The sequence below is a fragment of the Notothenia coriiceps genome, unplaced genomic scaffold, assembly GCF_000735185.1.
Source record: "Notothenia coriiceps isolate Sejong01 unplaced genomic scaffold, NC01 NC01_scaffold00021499, whole genome shotgun sequence".
Lineage (NCBI taxonomy): Eukaryota > Metazoa > Chordata > Actinopteri > Perciformes > Nototheniidae > Notothenia > Notothenia coriiceps.
Genome location: NW_011354200.1, coordinates 15 through 27,860, shown reverse-complemented (window position 1 = coordinate 27,860; position 27,846 = coordinate 15). Strand labels below are relative to the sequence as shown.

Here is a 27,846-nt window from a genome sequence, read left to right as displayed (position 1 = left end):
AAGGCTGTCCATGCATAATCTTTGATTCTTCTGTATTTCATCCCATGCATGTGACCAATCCATCGTGGAAAAGGGACAAAATGCTTCATCATTCCCCACTTCCACGCTGGCATCCTGCCAGTGTCTCTGTCTGTCCTATCTGGCTTGTCCTTCATCTCTCTGTCTGCTTGCCTGTTTTTCTCTCTGCTTAATATCACCTTTCATCATCACACCACACTTGTCATATATTAGTTTATGAGTAAGATGTGTGAAAAAGTATTTATTCCCTCTCTAGTTACTATGGCAGCCGTGACCAGCCCCTCGTTCAGAATGGAGCCTAGCAGCATAGGATGAGGTGACGTCACGTCGCCAGGACGACCAGGCTTCCCGAGGCACGTGTCTTGTATAAAAGCGGAAGGCGGCACCTAGTACTGCGCACCCAGACTCAAGAAGCATCAGCAGGAGGTAAGCCCAACACCGATTTACCGTAAACTGCACTGTGTAGAAGCCATTATACAGTAAAACAAATGTGACTTGATAGATGACGTTACCAGTATTTGACACTACTCAGCCTTCACTACGGGTTTATATGTTAGCTTATATGTCTGTGTACACATGTAGGCCAGTCGTACAGTAAGTAGGTTAACTATGCCGCTTTAAATATACATATGTACCCTTAAATTCGTCGAATATTGTCCCGAGACTGAAATTATTAAAAGCTGTAAACGATTTATGGAAGCCAGTAGCCACCCTGGAGCCATTACAGTGCATGTTTTAATCGGCCACGTAACCGTTTACAGTGGCGAGAGACAAACAGGCAAGAGGATGAGAGTGAGGTAACATTAGCTTTTGTCACATTTAATGTTGCATTGGTGAAACAGTCTAGCAGTAAGCACCTTTTATGATGGTCTGCAGGAAGAGAAAAGCGAGGATGGTAAATGGATGCGGACATGGCCTTTCAGTCAGGAGAGAGGCTGCTCGTTGTTCTCTCTACTTCAGTTTTTCATTGCATCATATAGCCAGCACCCACATCCTCTATCTATAAACTCTCAAGAGAATCAAAAGCAATCGTGCCTCATTGTGAAGAAAAGGTACATAATATGGAGCTGTTTCATAACGTTTAATTCATTCATCTGAAGCTGAGCTGTTTTACTGAGTGCGTGACGTGACATTGGCAGCTCCCATTGCTGCATCTTTGCGGAAGTGGATTAGTCTCCCTGTTATATAACCTCAATACAAAAATATATATTTCCGCGTTTATCACAGCAGAAACGTAACAATATTCCATTGAAAATAGCTATGCAGTGAGTTTGAATGTGTTAGATGTAAAAGCTGTAATTTGACTGCAGGTACATTTTTGTATTGGGCTGTAATGGACGAAATTAACGTACGTGCATGAAGGGTAAGCTACGTGCTTTCCCCAGACTTCATGATGAAACATGTCGTTCCGCCATTAGATTTCAGAGATGAGTTGTACTTGACGGGAATTACAGATCACAGTGATGCAAGAACGGAAACGGGAAAAAATGAAATAAGCTTGGCTTTATTTAATGTCGAAAGGTGAGAGAGGCGTGGTGCAACAGGCTGCAGTGATGGCTGTGAAGGGCAAAGGACTGTGGTGTCGCATTATTCTGTCGCAGTTTGACTCGACAGACCTGTTGACGCGGTTCGCAAAGAGGCCTGCACTTTTTAAAGCAGCAATACCACACCAAACTAATTGCAATCTGTTAAGCCAATCAGCCTTACACTATAAACCCTTAACTCTTTATTGCCTTATTTAGTATTCAGCATTATTTATAATAGTAAAAATAGTGTAATGTATTATTACTGTTGCAATGCCTATTTGCTAGCAGTTACTTTCATACATCCCATGAAGGTGTGGTACATGCAGATGCAGCCATGTGTGGCCTTGTCTCCCTGTTGAAGGTCATCACTGCAGCTGAGAAGGTCACAGTCAAACTGCGACAGTGCTGCAGCAGTGATGCTGACCAGCTGCTAAGCTGTATTCTTTAACTATATATCTACTTGAAATTGTGTTTTCCCCCACTGTACTCGTGGATGGGGAGTAAGGCCTCTTATCTCAGGCTCTGGATGACTGAAGGTCACTCATAACAGGCCCAGAGCTGCCAGGGGAGATGCTAGTATAGTCAAAAGCTGTAGAAGTTGCCAAACTGAAGGATCTATTATCATAGTTTCGGGGAAATTGAACAGCAATTTGCCATGCATCAGAATCATTTTAATTTACATAATTTATCATTATAACCCCCTGTGTATTTAATTAATCAAAAAATAATTTGTATTGCACATGTATAACAATGAGATTATCATGCATGTTCAAGTATATCAGTGATTACATTCATGTTATTAAAGAGATATGGACAACCCACATACACACATCGTAATATATGCAAGTATGAGGGTCATGGGGTGTACTACATTGGTGATAGTTATGGTTGTGACTCTCAGGTTCTTGGCGTTACAAGTAGATAGGTTTTTTTGCTCTTCTTCTATTAGATTAAAGTCTGCACGTGCTACTTATGTTGGACATAAGCTCCTACTCTTCCTTCTGTACACACACTTAAGTAAATGATTGTATAGATGGGGAAGAATCCCTCATACTCAAACTCCTGAGAATATTTCATACAGTCATTAGTTCCTCTTGTGTTGATTATGACTTGTTTTTCACTAGATTAACACACGTTTTCCACATAATGTGATGTGGTTGTTTCAAGGCCAAGGTTAACATGAGTGTTCCTCTCCATTCTGCTCAATGATCAACCAGCCATCTTGTCCAGGATGTGTGTCAGAGAGAAGGATCTCAAGAGTGACACAGCGCTCTGCACCTAACTGTCACACATTTAGGGAAATAAGCCCTACAGTAGGTAAGGATAGACGTCTGGGACAAAAGCAGCCCTTACTTGTAAAACAAAGCAGTTTTGCATAGCTTTTTTTATACAGATATTGATGGGGCCAGTTGTTTGTACAGCAAGAAGATAGCAAACACAGCATAACACTGTAGAACTGTAGCTTGAGAAAAAGAGGCCAGTCACAGGGTCTGAGCACGAAGGGAATCTGTCATCTGCCTGCTGACAAAAGCTCTTAGTGTGTGTGTGTGTGTGTGTGTGTGTGTGTGTGTGTGTGTGTGTGTGTGTGTGTGTGTGTGTGTGTGTGTGTGGTGATGGCATTGGACATTTAACTGACTGGTTATTAGCAGAAAGTGACATTGCCTCAGAGGTGACACTGTAAAAAGGGCAGCAGCAAAAGAAGAAGAGGAAGCAGGAAAAGTTTTGAACACAGAAAGTTTGAATCGATTCTATCAGAGTGTTTGTATCTAAGAGGCGTAAAGCATGATTTTTGATTCTGTAATGTATATCTTTTTTAAATTGCGACCAGAAAGGCGGGCAAGAAGAGAAAAGCTAATAGGCTAAAGGCCAGGCAGACTATCCAATCAGCACTGCAGTGGAAAAATACTGGAGGACGAGGGTGTGACAGAAGGAGGAAGGTTTTCAAACGCAAAAGACACTGAAAGCCAGGAGAGCGGGGGAAGGCAGGGGGAGTGGCAGAGTGGGAAAAGGAAAAGCAAGGGCAGGAGCTCTATCTTTACTCTTAAACTCTTTAAAATGACCCACTCTATACCAAATAAGTAGCCGTGTAAATGGTTTATTTATTTAATCCTCTCAAAACTCAGGTACATATTAGGTTAGACTGGAGTCCACACACTATCCAAAGGCTCTTCAAATACTGTTGACATAAAAGAGAAAAGAGGTATTCTTCCCCATCCCTTGTTCGTTCACATGTTTAATATATTTAGTCGTCCACCTGATGCAGAATTATTTTCTGCCCAACTAGTCATGAGTCATCCTTCCCCCAGTGCTCTTTGCGGTGCCCCAGTTTGCCCCCCCCCCCCGTGGTTAAACTCTGTTTGTGTGAGTGGGTCGCAGCTCGGACAGGGGGGACGAGGGTTGTGGTGCTAAATGAGGGGGATCAGACAGACAAAGAGAGGCGCGGACAGGAGGAGGTAGGGAGTTGAATTGTAATGATTAGTTTGAGTGGTGTGGGAAAGGGGGGGAAGGTTTGATATTCTGAGTGTCAGCTGATTTCAAGCTGCAGCTAACAGCATGTCACTTCATTGCTTTGCATGCACAACACTGCCTCTATGAGCTGAGACATGTCTGTGTGAGTGTGTGCTGAATGCCAGATCAGACTGATTGCTCTGCAGACAAAAGAGACAAGCCTCCAGTACTGAAGAAAGTTTGCTGCAATTGAAAAAATGAATGTTACTCTACATTGAGAAATTGGATGATTTAACAGTACTGAACCAGGGATTGAACAACATATACACAGTTTAATGTTACTATCAATGCCTAAGTACATTTAGCACAGTTTATACCTAAACTAAATGCAACTTGGCACTACATTTGGAAGCTGAACAGTAGGGCTACAGTTTAATTCCTTATATGCATTCATTAAATCTGCGTTGGCAATGTTTTTTTGGCTTCTCGTATAAATGGGTAAAAGCCAGACACTGTTGCTGGGCATCAGGGGTTGCACACAGAGTTATTCAACTCACATTTTCATAGTTTGGCCTTAAACAATTGTACTATTATTCTCTGTACACTGCAAACTAGGGAAGTTTAATTATCCATCAACAGATCTCTCTAATGTGGCCATATTAGTCTTTGTCCAGGCGCTCCCCATGCTTTAGTGAATCAGAATAGCCTTCTCTTTTAAGTAGTATCATTTGTCAGTAGAGCAACCATTTTATATTGGAAAACCCAGGGAACCCGGCTCTGTGTAAAGAAAACGGAGAGAACAGAGAGAGGAAGAAAGCCACAGAGTGAGACAAATGGTGAGAAGTGCACAGGGCGAGGAGAGTTCTGAACACACAATAGGACATGGTGGGAAAGACATAGAAATGTGAGAACAGCATGGTAATACTGTATGCACCCTCTTTCTTTTCTCTCTACCTCTCTCTCCTTTGGCGACCTTGTATAATAGATGCTACCAGCAGAGTTCAAAATGGCTGCTCAGCTCTAAACAAAAGGCACATGAGACGAAACAAAAAACAAGCACATACACTTACAAATCACCCTGTTGGAAATCTGACAGTGGAAACGGTGGCAGACAGTTCAATAAATTGATTTTAACTGGCATCAGATTGGCTTAAAATCCCAATTAAGAACAAGTGAATACATTAAAGTAAAATTGCTCCAAGCTTTATGGAGAATTGTTCACATTTGAGAGCGCGTGTGAAAATGAGAGAGAGATTTATCCTAATCTGCTTGCCCATTTTAGTCTATTTAAAGTGCTCCCACAATGCATTTCACCAGATCGACATCCTGTCCTACAGGCTCCCAACTGGGACGCACACGACTCACACTCAGTGAGACGCATACACACAACAGATTAGGAGATTACTATAGTCTAAAACGACAACCAACCAAAATCAAGGACAATCAGCGTTAACCTCGGTCACTCGACCACTATCTGTTTATCTGTTCACCTGTATGAGTAAGTGTTTGGGTACATGTTACAAACAGTTTTATTGACCTTTAATACATCTTAAATGAATTTGTATATTCATTCTAAATTGTGTAATTGTCTTATAACATATAACAATAAATAGTAAACATAGCTCAATTTGAATTGTAAATGACCATATTAGATAATATTAGTTATCTATGCCAAAAGCTGCAAGTCCCAAGACATGATTTGCGAAGCTAAATAAGATATCAGAGTGTATATCCCTTCGAGCACAAACAGATTCAAGGACAGCAAAGGAGAAGAAGGGGTGGAGTCAGAAGATGAAGGAGGAAAAGGAATTAAAGGAGAAGGGATGCAAGTGGTAGAAAAGTAGAAGGCGAGGACAAGAAGCGTTGAGAGGAGAACCGGCAAATGAGTGCACAGCATGAGAAGGAGAGGAATGCTGAGGGTAAAGGAGGTCACATAGTTGAGTCAAACCCAGGCTTCCTCTGTTCAGTCGGCAAGTCTTTGTTTGTCAAGTTGCGTGCAGTACCTACAATTTCTCTCTCCTTTCATTGTTGTCTAAACATGTCCCTGCATGATGTAAGACGCCCCCACTTTTGTGTGTTGAACATAAAACAGCCTGCACCGTCACTGGTAACAAACAGTCAAACCCAAGCTGGTATTCTAACTTTGACAGTAGTAACCAGCTCATCTTGACATTATAACTTCAGAAACTAACCCTCATGTATACAATACAGCTTTATTTATATAGCACTTTAAACCTCCTCTAGGTGTTTTCTTCCTCGCTGTAGTGCTAATGCGCCACACTTCTACTGTACTGTGAAACTACTGCTCCCTGCCTGTCTTCATGTTATTGTAGGAGCTGACACCATGCAACACATTTAAAATATAGAAAGTAGCCTAGATGTTAACATTTGTTGCACAGAGAATTTTGAAATGCTTTAAGCTACATACACAGGCCTGCAGTAGATCAGTCCGCAGGGTTTAATGCAGAGAATTAATTTCACTGCTGTGAACATGTTGGATTGGAATCCTCCATTCCCCCAAATACAGACTTTTAGTCATTTCTGGAGCCTGTTCAGTACGGAGCGCATATTGGACATGGTGACAGCTGCAGTGATTCCTGGCACTGTTCATTCATTAGACTGGATGTGTTGCATGTTTTCTCCATCAATCGGTAGCTGTAGTTCTAATGTCCTTGGTCCCTCTGTTTCTTTCTTGTATCTCTCAGGTATCTCAATCCCCCTAAACAGCAGCAGCCATGTCAGACCTCTGTGTTGGAATCAATGGGTGAGTTTAAAACACACACAAACAGGACTGATTTTGTGATTGTTAGGTTAGGATGTCAAGTAAAGCAGACTTTTGTAATAATCAATCAATAATGTCGTAATAATGGCACAGGAAAAGATTAACTTACTCTGATTAGATGTCACAAAAAAGGCTTGAAGTCAGGTTTTATTGTCAATTTCATCATAGCTTAACATCAGTGGAGCTGTAGGAATACAATAGTGGAAACTCATGATTTCATGTGTTTTTATGGAAGGTCTGTGACATTCTGAAAAAGTATACCACCATTTTTGCAAAACAACTATTATTGATCCCCCTCCCTCCTCTCTCTCCCTGCAGATTTGGCCGTATTGGCCGCCTGGTCCTGAGGGCTTGCCTCCAGAAGGGCATCAAGGTCGTGGCCATCAACGACCCCTTCATTGACCTGCAGTACATGGTGAGAAAGCGTAGATCTACATATTTGCATACAGAAAATGAACAGCAATGTATTTAAATATCACAGGAGTATCTTAGAACTAAAACATATATATTACTCACTTTTATTAAATTATAACATTGGGTCGAAACACAAGCTTTAATGCTTTAAATGTTTATTTCTGAATGGGTTTGGTTAGCAAAATAACAAACCGAAAACTGACTCATAGATTATGTTTTTAATTATACCTGAGCTAAACTTGTGTTATCTTCCCGCCTCCAAGGTCTACATGTTCAAGTATGACTCCACCCACGGCCGTTACAATGGTGAGGTCTCCAAAGAGGAGGACAAGCTCATCGTCGATGGCCAGGCCATCTCCGTCTTCCAGTGGTAAGTGTGGATGATGTTTAGTGGTTAGTGGCAAGCAGATTTATTTTAAATGATTTAGTGCCAGTTTCACCTCCTGTTATTCAGTATCCTAAATAGAGGCTTTGTGCTGACTCGGCGATCACTCATTGGAGCTGGCCCTCCACCCGTGGTGCCGGCTGTTGTTTTAGTCCGTTCAGCAATGGTGCTTCCTCATCTTCAAAATGCTACGCCATCAGAAAGAATAGTTAGAGAGTCCTGATCCTCTGAGCACTGAGCGTCAATTATTATTCAGTTCTTATCAAATAACATGCTAAATATGGCAGGATCTGAACCTTAACTGCCTAGGTGTTGAAAAAAACTAAAACGTTTCATCACTGGCATAACATGATCCAAAGAGGCTCTGCTGTACTCTATTTTAAAATGCCCTGTGTGTGCTGTTTTAATAAGAGGACCCCTCACTTCACTCTCGCTATTTGTAGTGTTTTGGGGCTACTTCCTTTTGTTAACCTTTTTATTTTATTAGTATTGACTCGGAAAAAGAGTGCATACAAGTGTATAAAAGTTTTTCTTCATACTCCCCCTTCTTAATTTTCCTGATCATCATTTTATTTTTCCCTTGACTACAGCATGAAGCCACAAGAAATCCCCTGGGGCAAAGCTGGAGCCAAGTACGTTGTGGAGTCCACCGGAGTCTTCCTCAGTGTGGACAAAGCCTCAGTATGTACCCACATGCACACACACATAGAAACAGATAACACAGACTGCCTAATGTCTCGGTTTCTAACCTGTGCCCTCTTCCTTCTCCGATCGCAGTCTCACATCCAGGGTGGAGCACAGCGCGTGGTCGTATCCGCCCCCTCACCCGACGCTCCAATGTTCGTCATGGGAGTCAACGAGGACAAATACGACCCCTCCACCATGACCATCGTCAGGTGTGTTTGGATATGGACCTTTCATTTTTCACAAACATGCTCATAGATTTGGGAGGAGCAATTCCATTACATTTGAGTCCAATACTAAGTGACCTGTCTTTCTGTTGATAGCAATGCCTCCTGCACCACCAACTGCTTGGCCCCCCTGGCCAAAGTCATCCAAGATAACTTTGGCATTGAGGAGGCTCTCATGGTAAGTCGCAGTGTGTCTAAATGTTATACTGTAAGGACTTTAACATAGAAAACCCTGTATTTTAACTCATGAATGTGTGTCAGAGCACTGATGTTCTGTTTGATGTGACACTCCTCTCTTTAGACTACAGTGCACGCATACACAGCCACCCAGAAGACCGTGGACGGACCCAGCGCCAAGGCCTGGCGTGATGGCCGCGGTGCCCACCAGAACATCATTCCAGCCTCCACTGGTGCTGCCAAGGCTGTCGGCAAAGTCATCCCCGAACTCAACGGGTAAGGACACACACATCTTGATATTATTACTTGGCTTAGATGAAAACTTAATTCTGATCGGTCAGTTTGTACATTCAGTGGCCTGCTCATCATCAATAGCAAACTGCTAGGAAGGACACTCAGATCAAGGGACCTTTGGCAAAAAATAAATAAAGCACTTGTTTTTTGTTACTCCATCAGAAAAAATACTTTTTTATATAAGCAAATAGCACGCAATGCAATAAAAAGCAGGAAAGAGGTTGAAGACTTGTGAAGTAAACACTAAAGGAAACAGCCGAGGAAGACAAACAGGAAGTAAACCTTAAAGCAGTGGTTCTCAAACTTTTTCTGTCATTCCCCACTTTGAACAGGTGGGCCTTTTCAAGCCCCACCTGTTCCTCATCGCTCCAATCAAATGGTAGGCCAAGCTTAAAATTGTCAAATGTATCGTTCTACAGCAGGGGTCTCCAACCTTTTTTAGGATGAGAGCTACTTTCAAAAAATAAAACAAGTCGGGGGCTACTTTTATTTTTGTATATATTTAGCACATTTTAACATTATTATATGCTTACCTTTAACCTTTGTGTGCTGTTTGGATCTGTAAGACCCGTTTTCAGTGTTTACTAAAATAAAATGTATGCAATTTAATTATTTTAAACTGCTTTATTTGGGGGTGGACCTCACATTCTCTAGGGGGGTCCGGGGGCATGCAGCCCCGGGAANACTTTTCAAAATCCCGTTTGTGTCACCCCACTTTACAAATAGGCCTATGTTTATTATAATTTTTTAACGCAAGCCGTCATCGCCACGGAGGATAACACAGCCTCTGTGAGTGAGCGAGACAGAGAGAGCGAGAGAGCTAGAGAAAGCACACATTTATCTAGTTAATATAGCCTAGGTGTAAAAAATAAAGTAAGAAATCATTCCAATGTGTGCTATAGGAGAGTAAAAAAAAAAAAAAAAGTTTAAAAGGGGAGTGATTAGTAAAATATCCATAAATAAAAAGAAAGAATGCTAACTAGGTAACATAAGATAAGAATAAACAAGTTTAAATGATTTGTTATTGGTTTTGATCATATTCTAAAGATGTTTGGATTATTGAAAAGTATACAGCTCCCTTTCAGTGTGTTGAGAGCTGTATCCATAAATTCATTTTTTGCTCAAAGTGCACCAGATTGAGGCATTTCCCTTCAACATTAAAAAAATAAATCTTCCCGGTGGAGCATGCCCCCGGACCCCCCTAGAGGAGGTGAGGTCCACCCCCAAATAAAGCAGGTTAAAATAATTAAATTGCATACATTTTCTTTTAATAAACACTGAAAACGGGTACCACAGACCCAAACAGCACACAAAGGTTAAAGGTCAGCATATAATAATGTTCAAATGTGCTAAACATATACACTGCAAAAAACTAAAAAGAGCAGCAAAAGTAGCACGACTTGTTTTATTTTTTGAAAGTAGCTCTCATCCTAAAAAAGGTTGGAGACCCCTGTTATAGAACGATACATTTGACAATTTTAAGCTTGGCCTACCATTTGATTGGAGTGATGAGGAACAGGTGGGGCTTGAAAAGGCCCACATGTTCAAAGTGGGGAATGACAGAAAAGGTTTGAGAACCACTGCTCTAAGCTGTCTCAACAGGAAGGAGAGGGAGAGCTCTCTCCTGGGGGACTGAGAGAGATCAGCTCACTGAGCTAAAGGACTCTCTGAGGGATTAGAAACTTTAGTCAAAGTTATCTCAGTGGCTCTCAAACGCTTTGCTCATCTGTGTAAACTAATACCTCCATCTATTTAATATAGGCCGAGTTGTAACAAACAAGTTAATAAATCATTCCACTGTGTGCTAGAGGTCAGTAAAGAAATAAAGACACAGTTTGAAAGGGGAGTGGTTAGTAACATATGCATCAATACAAAGAAAGAATGCTAACTATAGGTAACATAAGATAAGAATAAGTTTAAATGATTTGTTATTGGTTGTGATCTAAAGATGTTTGGATTATTGAAAAGTATACAGCTGCCTTTCATTGAGTGTCGAGAGCTGTGTCCATAAATTCATTTTGTGCTCAAAGTGCACCAGATTGATGCATTTAACTTCAACATTTTCAAAAAAACTCTTCCCGGGGCTGCATGCCCCCGGACCCCCCTAGAGAATGTGAGGTCCACCCCCAAATAAAGNAAGTTTTTTTTTTTTTTTTTGGACCTCAGGCCGGAATTGAACCTGGGTCCTCGCGGGCTTTAGTGGACTGTTACAGCTGGAGACTCGCAACGGCGGTCCACCGCCGTTGCGAGTCTCCAGCTGTAACAGTCCACTAAAGCCCGCGAGGACCCAGGTTCAATTCCGGCCTGAGGTCCAAAAAAAAAAAAAAAAACTTGCGTCCATTCGCGACCCACCTATCACATCTCTGGGGCGCGCCCCACACTTTGAGAAACGCTGCCCTAAAGGGAACATGGTATGGGGAATGGCATTGTTTAAAGACTGTTGAATTTAAAGGAAACTTTGAACAGTCTTGGACAGTTATGTTGCGGAAACCTCAATCAGTTACATAAAGTAACATTGCTATAGCTGCCGTTCAGTCTTTGGTGCGCAATTGAACAGATACTTTTTTTAAGTCAGGGTCCTGCTTACATTGTCGGGATACTTTCGCAATAATGACCGGGCCGCTGCATATTATCCCTTCCACTACATGCAGTAAGAAGAACATGTCTGATATCTCTTTTATGTCCGTCCTCTCCCCAGAAAGCTGACCGGCATGGCGTTCAGGGTGCCCGTGGCTGATGTATCCGTGGTGGACCTGACATGCCGTCTGATCAAGCCTGCGTCTTACGCCGATATCAAGGCAGCCTGCAAGAAGGCCGCGGAGGGACCCATGAAAGGAATTCTGGGTTACACCGAGGACCAGGTAACACCCAGAGTTACTTCACACACACTGTGAAGCTAATACATGGCTCCCAGAACTACAATTGTGAATTACCGGTAGTAACGATTCGACAAAGAACTTCAGTTCAGTCCACGTTATGTGCATTTGTCCATTTTATTTGGATGCATGGATAAAGATGAACAATTTACATGATAATTATTATTATTCATTTTGCATTAAAGGTGGAAATGGATGTTTCCTCTGTGAGTTCTGATTCACTTTGTAATTTGCAGGTGGTTTCCTCTGACTTCATTGGCGACACCCACTCCTCCATCTTTGATGCTGGTGCCGGTATCTCCCTGAACGACAACTTTGTCAAGCTCATTTCCTGGTATGTTTTCAATTGTCTTGATCAATAGTCTACACAGTTCTATCATTTACAAACCAAACAATGTATTCCTCTTTCTTCTGTCCGCTCCCTCTCTCCCCAGGTATGACAATGAGTTCGGCTACAGCCACCGTGTCGCTGACCTGATGCTGTACATGCACTCCAAGGAGTAAAACTTCCTGGCCAAGAAGGAAGTCAGAAAAGGGACCACCCCCACCATCCTACCACACTTTCCCTTCTCTTTTACACACCCCACCCATAGCAAATTCATAGCATCACGGCCCCTAACTCTACTACATTAAACGTAGGCAGCAGCTACTGTGTGTTTGAGTGTTCTGAGTTTATCTGTTTTCCTTTAACTACAATCGGTCGGTGACAGTATTTGTGTCTGTGTGCCCCCTCTGCATCTCCCACTGCATCTTTAGATGTGTCCTTATGGCTCACTACTATGGTAACTACTGTATTCATCTCCCTGTTGGTGTGTTTTAAAGACTTCATCACCAGTGGAAGGAGGAAGCTGAGGGGAAGAGCTACTGTAACTCGGCTTAAGAGTAATGAGACAGAAATAAAACTTCAAAAACCTCAAGCTGTCACGTTGTCCTGTTTTTATTGGTATTATCTGTTCACTGTGTCTCATGGAGCCATAACACTGTCATAATGTTGTAAAAGGTCAGACACGTAAAAATATATATATAATTGAATACATAAAAAAATTATATTCACAAGAACTTTAAAACGTTGTGCTTCTTACCTCTAATGAGTATAACATAATTGTTTTTATTATTGCTAATAAGTAAATCAAATTCAAACTTAATTACTTACTTTTTTATTGTTTTTATCCTTAATTTTCTAATTGTGTTGGCATAATTTTAATTTGCCATGTTTTATTTCCACCATGCTACATTTTCCAATTGTTTTTACTACTTATTTAGTTGTAGCAGGAACCTTCAGAGTCACCTGCTGCCTCTCTAAGTGTACTGCAGCGGGACTCAGCATGAAGGCTGCATCCTTATATAGAAGAAATGCTGCCCTGCTGTTTTTTCCTGATGCTTCGGCCAAGTTACTCGCTATTAAAGAAATTACATGAAAAGCTTAGAACATTTGTATAATGATTTTTGCTGCAGTGCCCCCTGCTGTTTGATTGGGTGCACTAAAATAGGGACAACCCATTCAACACGGCTGTGGAACTATGGGCATAACAATGACCTGGTAACATACTTTGTTATAAGATCATGTTCTAGGGGGAGGAGACAAATGGAGAGAGGTCAGCACAAAGATGAGGTCAACAGCATCTCCTGACTAAAAAGAAATCCGATCATTTGCCTGCTGCCTGATTTCCCCATGCATGCTTGGAGAGACTGGACCGTTTTGAATGTAGAACATTTGAATGTGCTCCCAGATGAAAACAGAGCTTTCCCCTGCTCCACACATGACTGGAGTTGGGTCCACTTTGTTTTTTGTCTCTTTGTTTTTTGAATCCTTTTTTTCTTGTCATTTGTTTATTTTAAGGCAACATGAAAAGCAGATAGAAGCCAAACAAACTATGGTACTCTGGTTTATTTATCACCACTCCAAAATGCCAGTGCCATACTGTAAATGTGACATGCTATTTCGTATTGGATCTAATTATTATAATAATTTTAATATTAATATTATTATCTTATTGTTGTCCCTATTTGCACAGATATTTTGTTTAGGGGAAAATAGAGTTGTCTCTTTGGGATAAAGAAGAAAAAACAATAAGTTGTCTCATGAGGAAATCATGAAGGAAGAATAGGACATAGAAAATGTGTTTTTTTCCATTTCCCCAAACCATTGTTAATCATATCTTTATCGTTCACATTATGTACCTTATGAACACAGAACAAACTAAGACGGACACTAACACACTCAGTTTTACTCTCAGATGGGTCCTCTTGGCCAATTTATCAATATATTAAGTTTACATTTGACACTAAGTAGTCTCAACAAATGAGAAGTTAAAGTTATTTCTCCTATGATTGTAATAAAATGAAGACCCCCTTTTATGGCCTATATTTATTTCTGCAATAACCATTTAATGACCTCTCTAAATAACAGTTTCAATTGTTTGTATTGATGAGTTTCCCTCTTCTCAAGGAGCCTTTGGCTTATAATCAAAACGCACTTGCTGTTCACACGGAAATCATGGATATCTCCGAATTAACCGAGATGGAATTTGTACACAAAATACAAACTTCAGGTGATAGAGCTTATCCAGGTCACGGAGAAATTGAGGCATGATCTGTGTAGTCATATTATCATAGGCAAAGCTGACAATGTGACATCAAATAAGCATTTTGAAATCCTATATGTCTGTTGATTTTCCATTAGTTTTTCCATAGAGCTTATACTGGTCAGCTGGGTGTGGCAGGGTGTGTCTCAGTGGGACTATGCAGGTATTTAGTTGGTATAAAAGCAGAGGGACAGCTGGCCCTGCTCTCAAACGGACACATCTTTGTAGAAAGGAGCAGTCATGGTGAACAGCCGCTCTGAGCTCACCCTCTCCCTCCTGCTCTTCAGTGCTCTTTGCTTGGAGGCGTTCATCATAGAATTGGAAGTCTACTCTCCAGCTCAGAGGATGAACTGGTCAGAGGCCAGACTGTACTGCCAGAGGAACCACGTTGACTTAGCTGCTGGGAACATAGTGGATATTTTGGGCATGAATGGGTTTTTGTTGAACGTCAGTCCAGTCTGGATGGGTCTACGCAGAAGCCCTCTGAACGACTCAGCGTGGAGGTGGATTGATCCAAAGTGAGTATTCTGATGCAAATATCGTGTAATATTGATGAGATAAATTCTAGTTGCTGAGCGAGACATTATTCATGTCTTTTCAGAGGTGGAGAGGGGGTCTCAGGAGGAGTCTTCTCACAGAGCGTCCTCTGGGCCGGTGTAGAGCAGAGCGACCACTGTGCACTTGTGGATGCAGATTTAAAGTGGCACAGTGTGAGATGTTCAAGTACACATCCATTCTTCTGTACAGAAGGGAATGAGATTAAACATCATGACAACAAAAAAGACTGGTACGCGGCTTCTGATTCCTGCAGTGATAAAAGTGACAGTTACCTGGCCACCATCACCATGGATAACACCGGCAAATTGAAGTCTGCTGGCTGGATCGGGCTGCACCGAAAAGCTGGTGAGACCTGGAGCTGGATCAGGGATCAGCAGTCTGACTTCAGAAACTGGGCCCAAGGAGAACCCCGCTACGCCGACTGTGGCTCTTTTGATCCTGTAAATCAAAAGTTTCACAGCAAAGCATGCTCCACAGAGCTTCCTTTTCTCTGCTATGATGACAACCTTGTGGTGGTGAACGAGAACAAGACATGGGAGGACGCTCTGAAGCACTGCAGGAAAATGGAGAGCCCATGTGAGGACGAACCAAGCCCCTGCATCTACAAACACGATCTCCTGAGCCTGGAAGTCCCGGCTGAATACAACTACGTCAGAGATAGGATCTACAAAGCCACCACTGATGAGGTTTGGGAGTAGGTGGTGGGCTTTCAATGCTGGCTTGTGACCCTTTAGAGTGAAGCAATGTCCACCATGTATACCCGGTTGAAGTGCTCGCAATATACAACCTGTCATAAAAGAGGGATGATTTCCCCCTATGTAATAGTTTATTTAAAAAATGTTAAGACCTCTAGAAATAAAAATATCAAATATTTCTAGAAACAACATGTATTTGTATTAACTCACAGCCCCCCAGATGTTCTTGCAGTTCCTTAATTGTCTGAATTATGAGAGTCATCATGAATAGGATATTAAGAACTTTTTTTTATTTCAAAGTTTTCAATGTTAATGTTTAATAATTGAAGGACAGAATAAGGAGTTGATTCATTAATTGGCTTATTTATTTTTCTACCTTTTGAGATATCATTTAAATGCAAATGTATCCACTGATGGCTCTTTTATAAGCACAGGTGTATTGTTACTAAGTAATATAAAAGAAATGCAGGGGTGCCTTAGTCCTGTTTTTTCATGGTTACTTTTTGCTAAAAAATAAACTAACCTTTAGCTTGTTTTTTAAAACTGTATCTTCAGCTTTCAAGGTCAGTTCATTGAGTTACGAGAATATCATTTTTGGGGGTTTTCAATTAACATTGGCAACCTTATTGTTTCTAAGCTTAATAAAACTACAGCTTCATCGCCAGGCAAGTGTAATGTGAATGAAAGAGTGAGCAGTTACAGATAAAACCGTTTTAAAAGGGGGAGTCACTCTCAAGGCCTGTCTTATGTTTCTCAGGTTTGGACGAGCCTGCGCTTCCTGGGAGGGGAGTGGCGATGGTCCAACGGACAGCAGCTGGAGGACCAGACCATGCTGCCGGACTGCCCGTCCCAGTGGAAACACTGTGGAACCCTGTCCAAACATGACACCAACCACTGGATCACCAGGAACTGCTTGGAGAGAAGAAACTTCATCTGCTACAGATATAAAACTATCATTAATCAGACAGACTATCTTGGGGTTTGAGAGCTTTTCAGTGCTTCATTTCTGCCTGTTTTGTTTGTTAACACACTGAGCTCTATCTATATATTAAAGGGTTTGATCAGATCATTAGAATTAGACTAACCTGGTTTATTTTTGCCAGAGAGTTAGAAAGAATATTGGCATACAGTGGGAATGAAAAATGTAAAACAATGGACATATGAATACTCCTTGTTTAGACTTTCATCATTACCATGAAATCAGACCTTGATTCAGCTGAATCCCATTAGCTGCGGTAGGTCCATAAATGTGACAAATAAAACATGGTCTATCTACTCATGTATCATTTTTTTCCTTTTTTTATAATTGAAAAGTAAAGCTATAGGCTACATATCACCTAGTTCATAACAAAAAAAACAAAAAAAAGTTATCATCAGATATTACAACAACCACCTCAAAGTCGTTGTAACACATATTTAAAATGCAGACTTTTGGAAATGAAATCATCTGTTGATTAAGTGAACTTGCTGTTTTCTGAAGAAAAATCACACGTTCACATTTTGGATCATCAAAAAACATGCACGCCCACAGGCAGTACCAGTTCTTTCAGTATTTAAGTATGTACCTTTATTGGAAATATAGTTTTCAACTCAGCTGTTTATACACGCACTATTTTTGTTATACAGGTACATACAAATACACAGTTATGTTCGTTCACACATGCATTTTTGTTGCAGAGAAACAAATGCACACTTGTGCATGTGTGCCGCCCATCACTTCCAACATCACTCAAAAAACACACAGAGAGTAAGGATTTAAAATGTTTAACTATTTGTATTAATTTTACAATTTATATTTTTTATATAAACTCAATACTTAATGCAATATTGTCTGTTAGACTCAAATGAACGCATTACATGTGAACTATGGTTCCTATCTGTGACGTAGTCGGAGGCATTTCGAGGCTGAGCCAAACGCACTTCCGGTTGTCATTCAACGAGCCAGCACTGTGCATCACCCCGGCTCTCTAACACAGTAAGTACAGGACGGGTTTTCCTTACAGTTGCTAAATTAAACAGTTACATAAAACCTTAATGAAGACTCGCTTAATGTGACACTTCACATACAAAATAACCCTGGAGACGGGTTCTGTAAATACAGCAGCAGCGCGTGTAGCGGTGCGCAGGCGACGGGATTGTAGTTAAGCTAACATTAGCTAATGTGCAGCTTATTCACTTCCGTAAATACTTTTTACAATAAATAGTTTAACTATGTAAATGTCTTCAAAAAGATAATTGCCGATCATTTCACTTGTTATTGCTTTACAAATGCTGTACATTAGCCCGTTTGCCTGTTCGTATAATGTGAGCTAGCTCCAGTGTGAACTGTACAGCAGGATGTGTAGGCTGTTAATGACTGTCGAATAAAGGTCAGCAAGTAGACATACATATGCCAAATCAGGAATAAAGAAATATTTCTAAATATTATTATAGATAAGTGTCGTACAAGTGTAGAAACAAATGAATTACAGACATTAAGAAACTTCTCTGGTTTAAGCTCATCAAATGCTAGCTGCTTCCCTGTGTTTTATGAATAATACATACATTAATATATTATTAAAATAAATATATTTTGGTTTTGGAAGATTCATAGTCAGTCAGTCAAAAGAAGACATTTGATATCTTGAAAACTTTTGTTGGGTACGTTTCAATATTTTGTGAAAATAAAAAATATGTGTTTGTGTGTGCCAAAGCCCTTAACAACAGACCTGCTGAGTCGACTGAGTGAACTCCTCTTCTTCTTTATTTCTTCAGGGAGCTGAATTCTGTGACCAGACAACATGACGCTGTTTCACTTCGGGAACTGCTTTGCCCTGGCCTATTTCCCTTACTTTATAACATACAAGTGCAGTGGCCTGTGAGTGCTTACTATTAATACACCGTTTTTGGCATTGGTTTTCTATGTTCCTGTGTTGTAGCAACATGCTCTGCGACTAAGAAGTCTGTTAATAATCTGCTTAGTATTGTGTAGGGTTTGGGAGGGGGTCAACATAATCTTCTTAGAACTGTGTAGTGTGCTCTTGGATTTGGCAGTACCTCTGCCTTACCACACATTTTTGTTTTTGTAACAATTATTGCTATCAAGTCTTAAAAAATAGCCTCCTATTTGTGATTTATCCATGTCTTTCTGCCCCCTTATTTTACAGACCGGACTGTCATTTAACTCTTTCTCTTTGTGTTTTCAATCTTTAGTTCAGAGTACAATGCCTTCTGGAGATGTGTCCAGGCTGGAGCAACGTACTTGTTTGTCCAACTTTGTAAAGTGAGTTGGCTTTCTGGGGATTAAATAATATTCCATTGTGAAATTGGGCAGGGGAGTTTGCAGGAAAAAGCTTGAGTTTCGGAGTGTGTAAACGGGTTAATATTTTTGTGTTGCAGATGCTGTTCCTAGCTACATTTTTCCCCACATGGGAAGGAGGAGCTGGAGTTTATGATTTCGTAGGGGTGAGTGTTCCTTCCTGTCAGATTCCTTTCAACTATTTTAATGAAAATACAAAGAAAACCAGTGTCTTAATATCTTGTGAAAGAGGTTATAATGATTGTATTTACTTGTTTAAAATGAAATGTGTTTTAGGTTGACTTTTCAAATCTGTCCAGGGACTATAGTAGAAAAATAGCCTCTTGGCTAACTCTGGCACATTTACAGCAATGTTAATTAATGTGCACTGTCCCTGTTAAATAAATAAATGTTTTTTTAGGAATTCATGAAGTCGACAGTGGACATGGCAGACCTGTTGGGTCTCCATCTGGTGATGTCCCGTAATGCTGGCAAAGGAGAGTACAAGATCATGGTGGCGGCCATGGGCTGGGCGACAGCGGAACTTGTGATGTCCAGGTAAGCTGCGATGCTGCGCCTGAAGAAGAAACATAAGCGTTCTTAAATTACTATTGATATAAAAATGATGAATCTTACCCATTGTGTTGTGTTATGAATCTTCAGGTGTCTTCCTCTGTGGGTGGGAGCCAGAGGGATTGAGTTTGACTGGAAGTACATCCAGATGAGCTTTGACTCCAACATTAGTTTGGTGAGTAGCCGTCCTATTCTTGCTTTTCACTACTCCACTCTGTCTGCTGCTGTGTTTTTTAAATTGTCATTTAATCTGTTGTCTTTTATGTCAGCCTTTTCCCCCTCTTCCTTCCATCTCACTATCCTCTATCATGTTTTTAGTTTTTGTTTCTCAATGCAATTTTTTGAATCTTTTTTTCAAACCCTCCTATCTTGTTAATTGCAAATGTCGCCACCAAGTCTGTTGCTATATTTGATTTACCGTACTACCGCGATATGTAAAAAAAATTTAAAAAACAGAAATATGAGGACCACTCTAATTCATGTTCAACTTTTTTCCTCTAAAATGTTAGAATTTCTGGATATCTCCAGAAAAAGACACGAGACAGGAGCTTACGATTTTGTTCGTGTTTAATTGCAAGAAAACCATTGAATACAATCTATTTAGTTTATTAGCATAAACGTCGTTCAAATAAAATGTTCAGTCGTTTTAATTATGTATCATAAACGGCTTAGTTAGTGTTTGGAGTTTAAACAGTGTCAGTGACTTTTTTAATTAATTCCTAAAATAAATGTTTACAGACTAGCTTTTATGTGCTTTAATCTTTTAATGCGTTTACTCCTTTTCTTTATACATTTTTTTATTGCTGTACTTTTTATTGTTTAACTTGTTTACTAATTTTATTTTTCATAATTTTTCTTCTTTCCACTATGCTTATGCTGTTGCTGTTACTTTTCTTCCTGGGTGTCTGTCCAACAAATGTAACATGTTTTTATTTGTATGTTTTTCTAGGTCCATTATATCGCCATGGCAGCAGTGGTGTGGATGTTCACACGGTACGACCTCCCTAAGAGCTTCAGGCTTCCTGTTACTGTGCTGCTGGCTCTGTGTGTCTACAAGGCCTTCCTCATGGAGTAAGTCTGATACACTTATACACAAACTTCAGACATACACACCACCTAATCTAGCTTTAGACAAGAACGCACATTTCCAAAAAGTATTTGTTTGAGGGAAAAGTCGGGTCTGTTTTTACCATCTATGTGGTGGCTGTGCTTTGTTTTTGCAACCACAGGAGGGCACTATATAACAGCAAGAATACTAATTCCAATTTAGAATTCAAGTGCAAGTCAGATAAACAAACTTGCAAGTCAAATGAACGACATAAAAGTTGCATCAATTGACAAACCTAAAATATCTTTGAAATCTCTTTCCCTGAAGTATAGAGAGTTGTGCAGTGCTGTGATCTCATTTTAAATGTGAGAAGAGATGGTACTGGACCCCGGGTCAGTTGGGTGGACGTTTTGTCTATTGCAGAGATTACACTTTAAATGTGTGCGCCGTGTTGGAGTCCAGAACAAACTGTCCTAGCACGTGATTTACAGATTGACTGTTTATAGAACATGTTGCTCATTAAAAAATCCTCCAAAATGTGTTAATGTTTTGCAAGTGGTAAAGAGACCAACGGGAGGACCAGCAGATCATTTTATTACATTTGGGTTTTCAGTATTAGTGGCTGAAGTAAACCATAGTTTGTACAAACAATACATGCCATTTAACTGTGCGTTTGTACTTGCACTTTATCTTACGGATGGTTGCAGTAATGCACTGTTGTCCTTTTGTTCCTTCCCATTTTAACTTACTTTGTGTTTCTCTCCCTCTTCAGGCTGTTTGTCAACATCTTCCTGCTGGGCAGTTGGACCGTGTTGTTGGTGAAAGCCGTGCTGACCGGGGCCATCTCTCTCTGCTCTCTGTTTCTCTTTGTCACTCTGGTCCACAGCAACTAAGTCAAACCCAGTACCCTGGGATAAGCCTCCAACGGCCTTTTGGGTCCAGACTGGACCCCAGTTGTCATAACCTAGAAGCTCCTGAGGCCTTTTGTTTTCAGTCGATGTATCACCATACAACATCAAAGACTACTGAAAAATGCTAGTTGATAATGGGTTGCTGAACTGGTCTTAGGTACAATTCTGGCTAAGCTACCCCACTGGAAAGCTAACCAGTTCTTCAAGATGTTTAGTCATCAGTCAGTAAAGACCTGTGATGGGAAACTGAAGCTTTGCTTGCTTTCAGTCCAACCAGTACACACTGCTGGTTGAGTGATGACATCAGAGAGCTTCTGTCACATGATTGGCTTTCCATTGCTGTGTTGATTTTGTTACACAGGGGAATTTTGTACCAGGAAGACCACAAATGAATTTATATAACATTTCTTTTTTATGTGTTGTCGAATGAGCCATCTTAGATTAAATAGTCAAGTGAATTTATAAGAAACGAATGACAGTGATAGTTCCTCGCGTGGCCACCAATTTATGAATTTATTTATATATTACTTGTATTTCAAGTAAATATTATGTAGTAGTTCAAACGTAACTAGCAAGATTTTTTCTAATTCTTAAAGAAATTGATTTCTGTATTTGTAGTTTAACAAATAAATAAACAGTCCTGCAGTTTGAGTGAACTCAGCATTATGATCACATTTTGTTGAATTGTGAGTATCTGTGATTTTGACATTTAAGTAATAAATATGTCTTTTTGTCTTATCTCTGCTCTCCGAGTCTTCATTGTCAATACTGTTCAATGGCTGTCATGAGTGGCTGTCATATTTTTAAGAATGAGTTCACAGGGGCCCTAAATGCTCACATTCTAGTTTTTTAATTGTATTTTGTTCTGTGACATGTCTCCATGCTTTAATGTTCAAAAAGCTCTTTATCTTTTTCATACTGCCTGTGCTGCAGCACCTCTTTTCACCCTCAGTCTGAACCCAGAGCCCAGTCTGCTCTGATTGGTTAGCTGGCTGACTCTCTTGTGATTGGTCAACCACTTAGGCTAAGGGGAAGGACATCTCTATCACGTCCAAAGTGTTGGAGCACTAGCCAATAGAAGCTACATTGTTACATAGGGATGTCACTCATTGTGAATAGTCCCTGTTGTCCTACATTTTTGGATGTATTTTACTTCTGTATATATTAGAGCTTGTGCTATTTTTAACACCTTTTACATACTAAACTACATAGTTTCATCTTTAGTAGCTCATCTTATTCTAAAAGATCATTAAATATGTGCAGCCTCGCTCTGATGTAAGAACCAAATATCTCTAAAAAGTCCATTTATTTTTCTCAGAAAAATCTATTTTTAGCTTTGTTATGGCACATTTTATCGCAGCTTCAAACAGGTTTTTAAAGTAGAATATGTTTTTTAAATTCTTAAAAGGTTCAATTCATCAGAAAGAAGTCAAAATCATCACATTTGGACATGAATTGTTTTCACTGGATAGAAAAATATGTGAACAAATGTGTAGTATGAAAAGTAACTGCTGTCAGACAAATGTGGAGTAAAATGTACAACAGCAGCATTATTTACACTTTGGATTAGAAGTACAACCTTTATGAAATAGAAATACTCAAGTAATGTTCAAATACCTCAAATATGTGCTTTAATGCAGATCTTGTGTAATGTACTAAGTCATATTCCACCACTGGTGCTCATAAGAAAACAAAAAGATAAGAAAGAACAGATTACAATGTCCATAAAAAAATGTTGCAGAACTCTAAAACTATTAATACCATTGGGTTTTGTGATAAATGTAAATATGAACCTTCAATCCAATGTAACACTGCATCTCCAATGAGTCACTGCAGCAGCAGCAGCCCAGTGTAAGTTTGCCATTTACTGTTGGATGGTTATAAAAGTTCTCCCTCTGTTCCCACACCTCTGCGATTACATTTGACAAAGAGAAAAAGAGTCTTGAATCGGCGGAATGCTTGAAAAGAGATCAACCTCCACACTGAATGGATGGTCCTTCTGATGGAGGGAGGGAATACAAAAAAATAGAAATGAAGAAATAGGAGAAGAAGACATTATTTTACGTGAAAGCCTTGGTTAGGATACAACTTTGAGTGTTAACAGAGGGAGATGAAGAACAAAATCACAGACAATGTTTTCTTTACCTGACTAAACCATAATTCCAGACAAAGATCATGTTACAGACAAGGAATGTTCTTTGTGTACAGTGTTGAGGAGATGGAACAGTGCCAAATTGTGCGAGCTATAGAAAAAAAATTAATTTTGAACTTCTTATAACTTTGTAGCAGGTATATAAACGACACATATGTTGTGTAGTCAAAGATAGAAGTTGTTCATTTTTTTTCTGACAACTTCTGTCCAAGTGTTCTGTCCAATGAGCTTCAGTGCATTGCATTTGTTACTTCAAGGCTGGATTATTGTAATTCCTTATTATCAGGGTGTACCAAGAAGTCAGTCAAGTCGCTTCAGCTGATTCAAAATGCTGCAGCTCGTGTACTAACCAGAGTTAGGAAAAGGGACCACATTACTCCTGTTCTGGCTGCCTTACACTGGCTCCCTATAGAACACAGGATAGAATTTAAAATTCTTCTTCTCGCCTACAAAGCCCTTAATGGGCAGGCGCCATCTTACCTTAAAGAGCTCATTATACCCTACTGTCCTACTAGGGCATTGCGTTCCAAGAATGCAGGGTTGTTGGTTGTTCCTAGAGTCTCTAAAAGTAGAATGGGAGCCAGAGCCTTTTCTTATCAAGCTCCACTTTTGTGGAATCAGCTTCCAGTTTGTGTTCGGGCGGCAGACACCCTATCCGTTTTTAAGAGTGCGCTTAAGACCTTCCTTTTTGATAAAGCTTATAGTTAGGGCTGATTAGATTCAGCCCCTAGTTTTGCTGATATAGGCTTAGTTTGTCGGGGGACATCTTACTTCTTCCTTCTCTCTGTCTATACCTGTGTACTCTCATGTTCCGATTAACCCAGCTTCCCCAAATTTCTTTCTTTTTGGTGTCTATATACGCCGGGATCCGGAGTCATGGATGATCCTGCGGTCCTGTGTCATGGATCGCGAGTCATGGATCTTGAGTCGTGGCTGTGGTCCTGGATCATAAGTCCTGGATGGATATCCTCGTGGATTCATCTTCCTATTATACACACATGCATTTCCAAACATTTGGACTACCTATGTTAAAAATGTATTATCTTTTCAATTTACACACGGCATCTATTGCACGTCTGTCCGTCTTGGGAGAGGGATCCCTCCTCTGTTGCTCTCCCTGAGGTTTCTCCCATTTTTCCCTTTAAACTCTGGGTTTTCTCTGGAAGATTTTCCTTGTACGATGTGAGGGTCTAAGGACAGAGGGTGTCGTATTGTCATACTGATATTCTGTACAAACTGTGAAGTCCACTGAGACAAATGTAACATTTGTGATATTGGGCTATATAAATAAATAAACATTGATTGAGTGCATTTGAAATAAACAGTAAGTGGAATTTATTTAAAATAAATGACAGAGAAAGTTACTTGTGTACGAACTCTATGGTGAACACAAAAATGGACAAACATGGCTGAAACATTGTAGCTTTGGGAGTTTGGTTGACTTTCGCAAATTATTATTCTGATGTTCGTTGGTAGTAAGCTTTTTTTTTTAAATAAGGGATGTATTGATCAAATGCTGCCCCTATTTGAATGAAGCACGTAGTCCTGTTGTACACTTTTATAAATGAACAAGGATTTTTGCTCCAACACACCTCCTCCGTTGTCACTTCGGGTTTTCCCCTTTCACTTCTACGGTTTAGTAGACTGTCTGCATTCTCTGCTTCTCTCTCCTCCCTCTGTCAGCTGGGGGGGGAATTCAACAATGGGCTCTGCTGCTACCTAATAGTACTGTGTGTTTGCAGCAACACATCGACATTAGCCTGACCTTGTGATTTGCAGCAAGAATTAGAAGAGTGTGACTCTAACGATCAGGATGGTACCACCCCTGACCCTTTGCAGGTGTACCGGTCACAAGGCCCAAGTCAAAGCTTCCCAGTAGCATTTAATTTGACTAAAGAAGCTGCGTATGCTGATCACAAGCCTGTTTATTGGACCATTTTATTTGAGTTACACAAACAGTGAGAAAACATAGTCTTGTAAAGGGTATATTTTATGTCTCATGTATCCTATGTTTTCATATTTTTGCCCCACCAAAGGTTGCTCTGCCTCTGAACCGTAGGCCTGGACTGCTTAGATATTCAGTCCATGAAGGCACTGATAAAGGATCTTTTCTTGGAAATAGTTCCTTGTACCCTTTTAGTTCCTGGACACATTAACCTATACTTCCTTTAGGTGCAGATCTAACAGTAACCCCAACATTTAAACCTGTGCCCAGTGAAGTAGGCATTGACATCACAATTCCATTGATGTTGTTAGCTCACTGCTTGATGGTTCACCAAAGTGATCCCGGGACGCTCTTCCTGTCTGTGGCACTGCGAAGATCATATCGAGGGATATCTTCAGCTACATTGAAGCTGGCTTTCACTGCAGCATGATTTTTTGGTGGAACTTTTGCATCTTACATATTCTGAGAATAGAATAGAATGCAATCTTCTTGGACTTTATGTTTTTTATCTTCGTGGCTGAGGTAAACATACTTGGCATTGCAATTGGTGTCGAAGTGCCGCTGTGAATTGTGTCCTCAAGCACGGCCACTGCATTTTATAGTATTTTATCTATACCTAAAGTGAAAACAAAGACCCAAAATGAGGCGTCTTTCCATTACTCAGCCCACAATTGCGGAAAGCCTCCCTGAAGATCTGAGGGGGCAAAGAGTGTTCATACTTTTAAAAGTGAACTAAAGACCCACTTTTTTAATGTGGCTCCTAATTGAATTACATTTATATATATTCAAATGTTTGATTATTGTTTTATTCAGTCCTGTGTTTACTGACTTCTATTGGCATTCAATGTTTGTCCTAATCAAAAAGCGATGTGATACTTTGTTTATTACCTGGGAAGGGAGGATTTAATTTAATTTGCCCTTCCCTACCCTGAGCCTCACCAAGATGGCGTAAAGGGAATGTGGGTGGGCCCTTCCAGCTTGGAGAAAAGAATGGCTCAGAGAAAAGGGCCTTTATGTAACCAGATACACTCCCATATCACCTCAGACAGAGGAAGGAGCAACGTGTAGGCTACCAGACTAGCAAGCATCATGTTCTTCAACGAGTACATTCAGTATCATGGCCTTCCCCTGCCCCCTGTGGCTCACAGCACGGAGAGCTTGGAGTACGCCCAAAACTTCCCTGTGGAAGACACCGACGTGTTTGCTGTTACTTACCCCAAATCAGGTACAGTGCATTCATTCTCAGATCTGTAAGGTGTTTTTATCCGGCTGTTCCACTAATCCCTGGGTGATGCATCACCTTTTAATAACTTTTTTCCGGATACATTGTATTTTTTCAGCTGTTTAGAAAAACTCTTTTGACCATTGCCTATGCTCACCCTTACCATTAAGGTATATGTCTAACCTCAACCATCTGCACTTGTGATGTCAGGAGTTCCAACGAGTGTGAGGTTCATCTGTTTTTGATGCAGGCCAGGTCTTAAAAATGATGTATGTATGTTTTGCCAAAGATTTAGAGAAGAAAAGACCCAATATTGTCCACATACGACCCAACGCAAAAAAATAAATGTCACGCGTATTTGGTTGACGTCAGAGCGTATTTGCCCATCCACACATAAACATCTAGTTTTTGGTTCAGATCAGGCTGAGACAGTTTGATCAGCATCAATACTGCCTGACAAAGAGAACTGATCTGTGTGTCATTGTTCTGTATGCTTTGGTACTGTGATGTTTAGTAACTTAATTTGCTTCTGGTGCTGCAGCAGATTATGAAAATCCCCTTTGATGGATAAATTAAGGCACAGCTGAACTACAGTTCTGCAGTTTTGTACACACTGGTGTTATAGGCTACTATGTATCAGATTTTATTTTTTCTGTTATTGCTCGTTATAAAAACTTGAGCACTTCCTCCCAGACCAGAACATCTCATCACCCCCTCCATCAGTTCATTGTTACTTCTTGCGATAAACCTAAGATCACACTATTGTCCCTGCTAGTGAAAATGGTGTTAAGTGGAAATCATGACAGCTGCAAAAAAATATGTCAGAATCACAAGCGTGTGCTTGTGAAGCCATTTGGTGACTGTTGGGAAAAAAAGTTGTTATGGTCCTATATTTTGTTCTGTTTATCGTTTTTTGGAGTGCCTGTAAAGGCCCTGACACACCGGGCCGATTTCGGCCATCGATAGATGTCTGGCCGTTTCTAGCTTTTTGGGGGCCCTCTGCAAGATGCTGTTTGGGGGCCCTAGTTTTGACAGTTTTTTAACTACAA

General features: G+C 40.4%; 3 protein-coding genes across 3 annotated transcripts; all 3 read left to right on the top strand.

The window, feature by feature from the left end:
* The first annotated feature begins 396 nt into the window (after positions 1-396).
* Positions 397-12,752, top strand: gapdhs (glyceraldehyde-3-phosphate dehydrogenase, spermatogenic). Its single transcript, XM_010780218.1, has 11 exons — positions 397-444; positions 6,698-6,756; positions 7,093-7,189; positions 7,452-7,558; positions 8,164-8,254; positions 8,351-8,469; positions 8,581-8,662; positions 8,786-8,937; positions 11,654-11,816; positions 12,068-12,165; positions 12,266-12,752. The coding sequence occupies exons 2-11, from the start codon at positions 6,728-6,730 to the stop codon at positions 12,333-12,335; spliced, it is 1,008 nt and encodes a 335-aa protein (XP_010778520.1). The 5' UTR covers positions 397-444; positions 6,698-6,727; the 3' UTR covers positions 12,336-12,752.
* Positions 12,753-14,656: 1,904 nt separating this feature from the next.
* Positions 14,657-16,931, top strand: LOC104953303 (secretory phospholipase A2 receptor-like). The gene is made up of 3 exons (XM_010780221.1): positions 14,657-14,934; positions 15,018-15,660; positions 16,427-16,931. Exons 1-3 carry the CDS (start codon positions 14,657-14,659, stop codon positions 16,652-16,654), a joined length of 1,149 nt encoding a protein of 382 aa, XP_010778523.1. The 3' UTR covers positions 16,655-16,931.
* A 607-nt stretch (positions 16,932-17,538) lies between these two features.
* Positions 17,539-22,222, top strand: tmem147 (transmembrane protein 147). The gene is made up of 8 exons (XM_010780217.1): positions 17,539-17,644; positions 18,424-18,526; positions 18,862-18,931; positions 19,048-19,113; positions 19,368-19,504; positions 19,610-19,694; positions 20,469-20,590; positions 21,340-22,222. The coding sequence occupies exons 2-8, from the start codon at positions 18,450-18,452 to the stop codon at positions 21,458-21,460; spliced, it is 678 nt and encodes a 225-aa protein (XP_010778519.1). The 5' UTR covers positions 17,539-17,644; positions 18,424-18,449; the 3' UTR covers positions 21,461-22,222.
* The last annotated feature ends 5,624 nt before the right edge of the window (positions 22,223-27,846 follow it).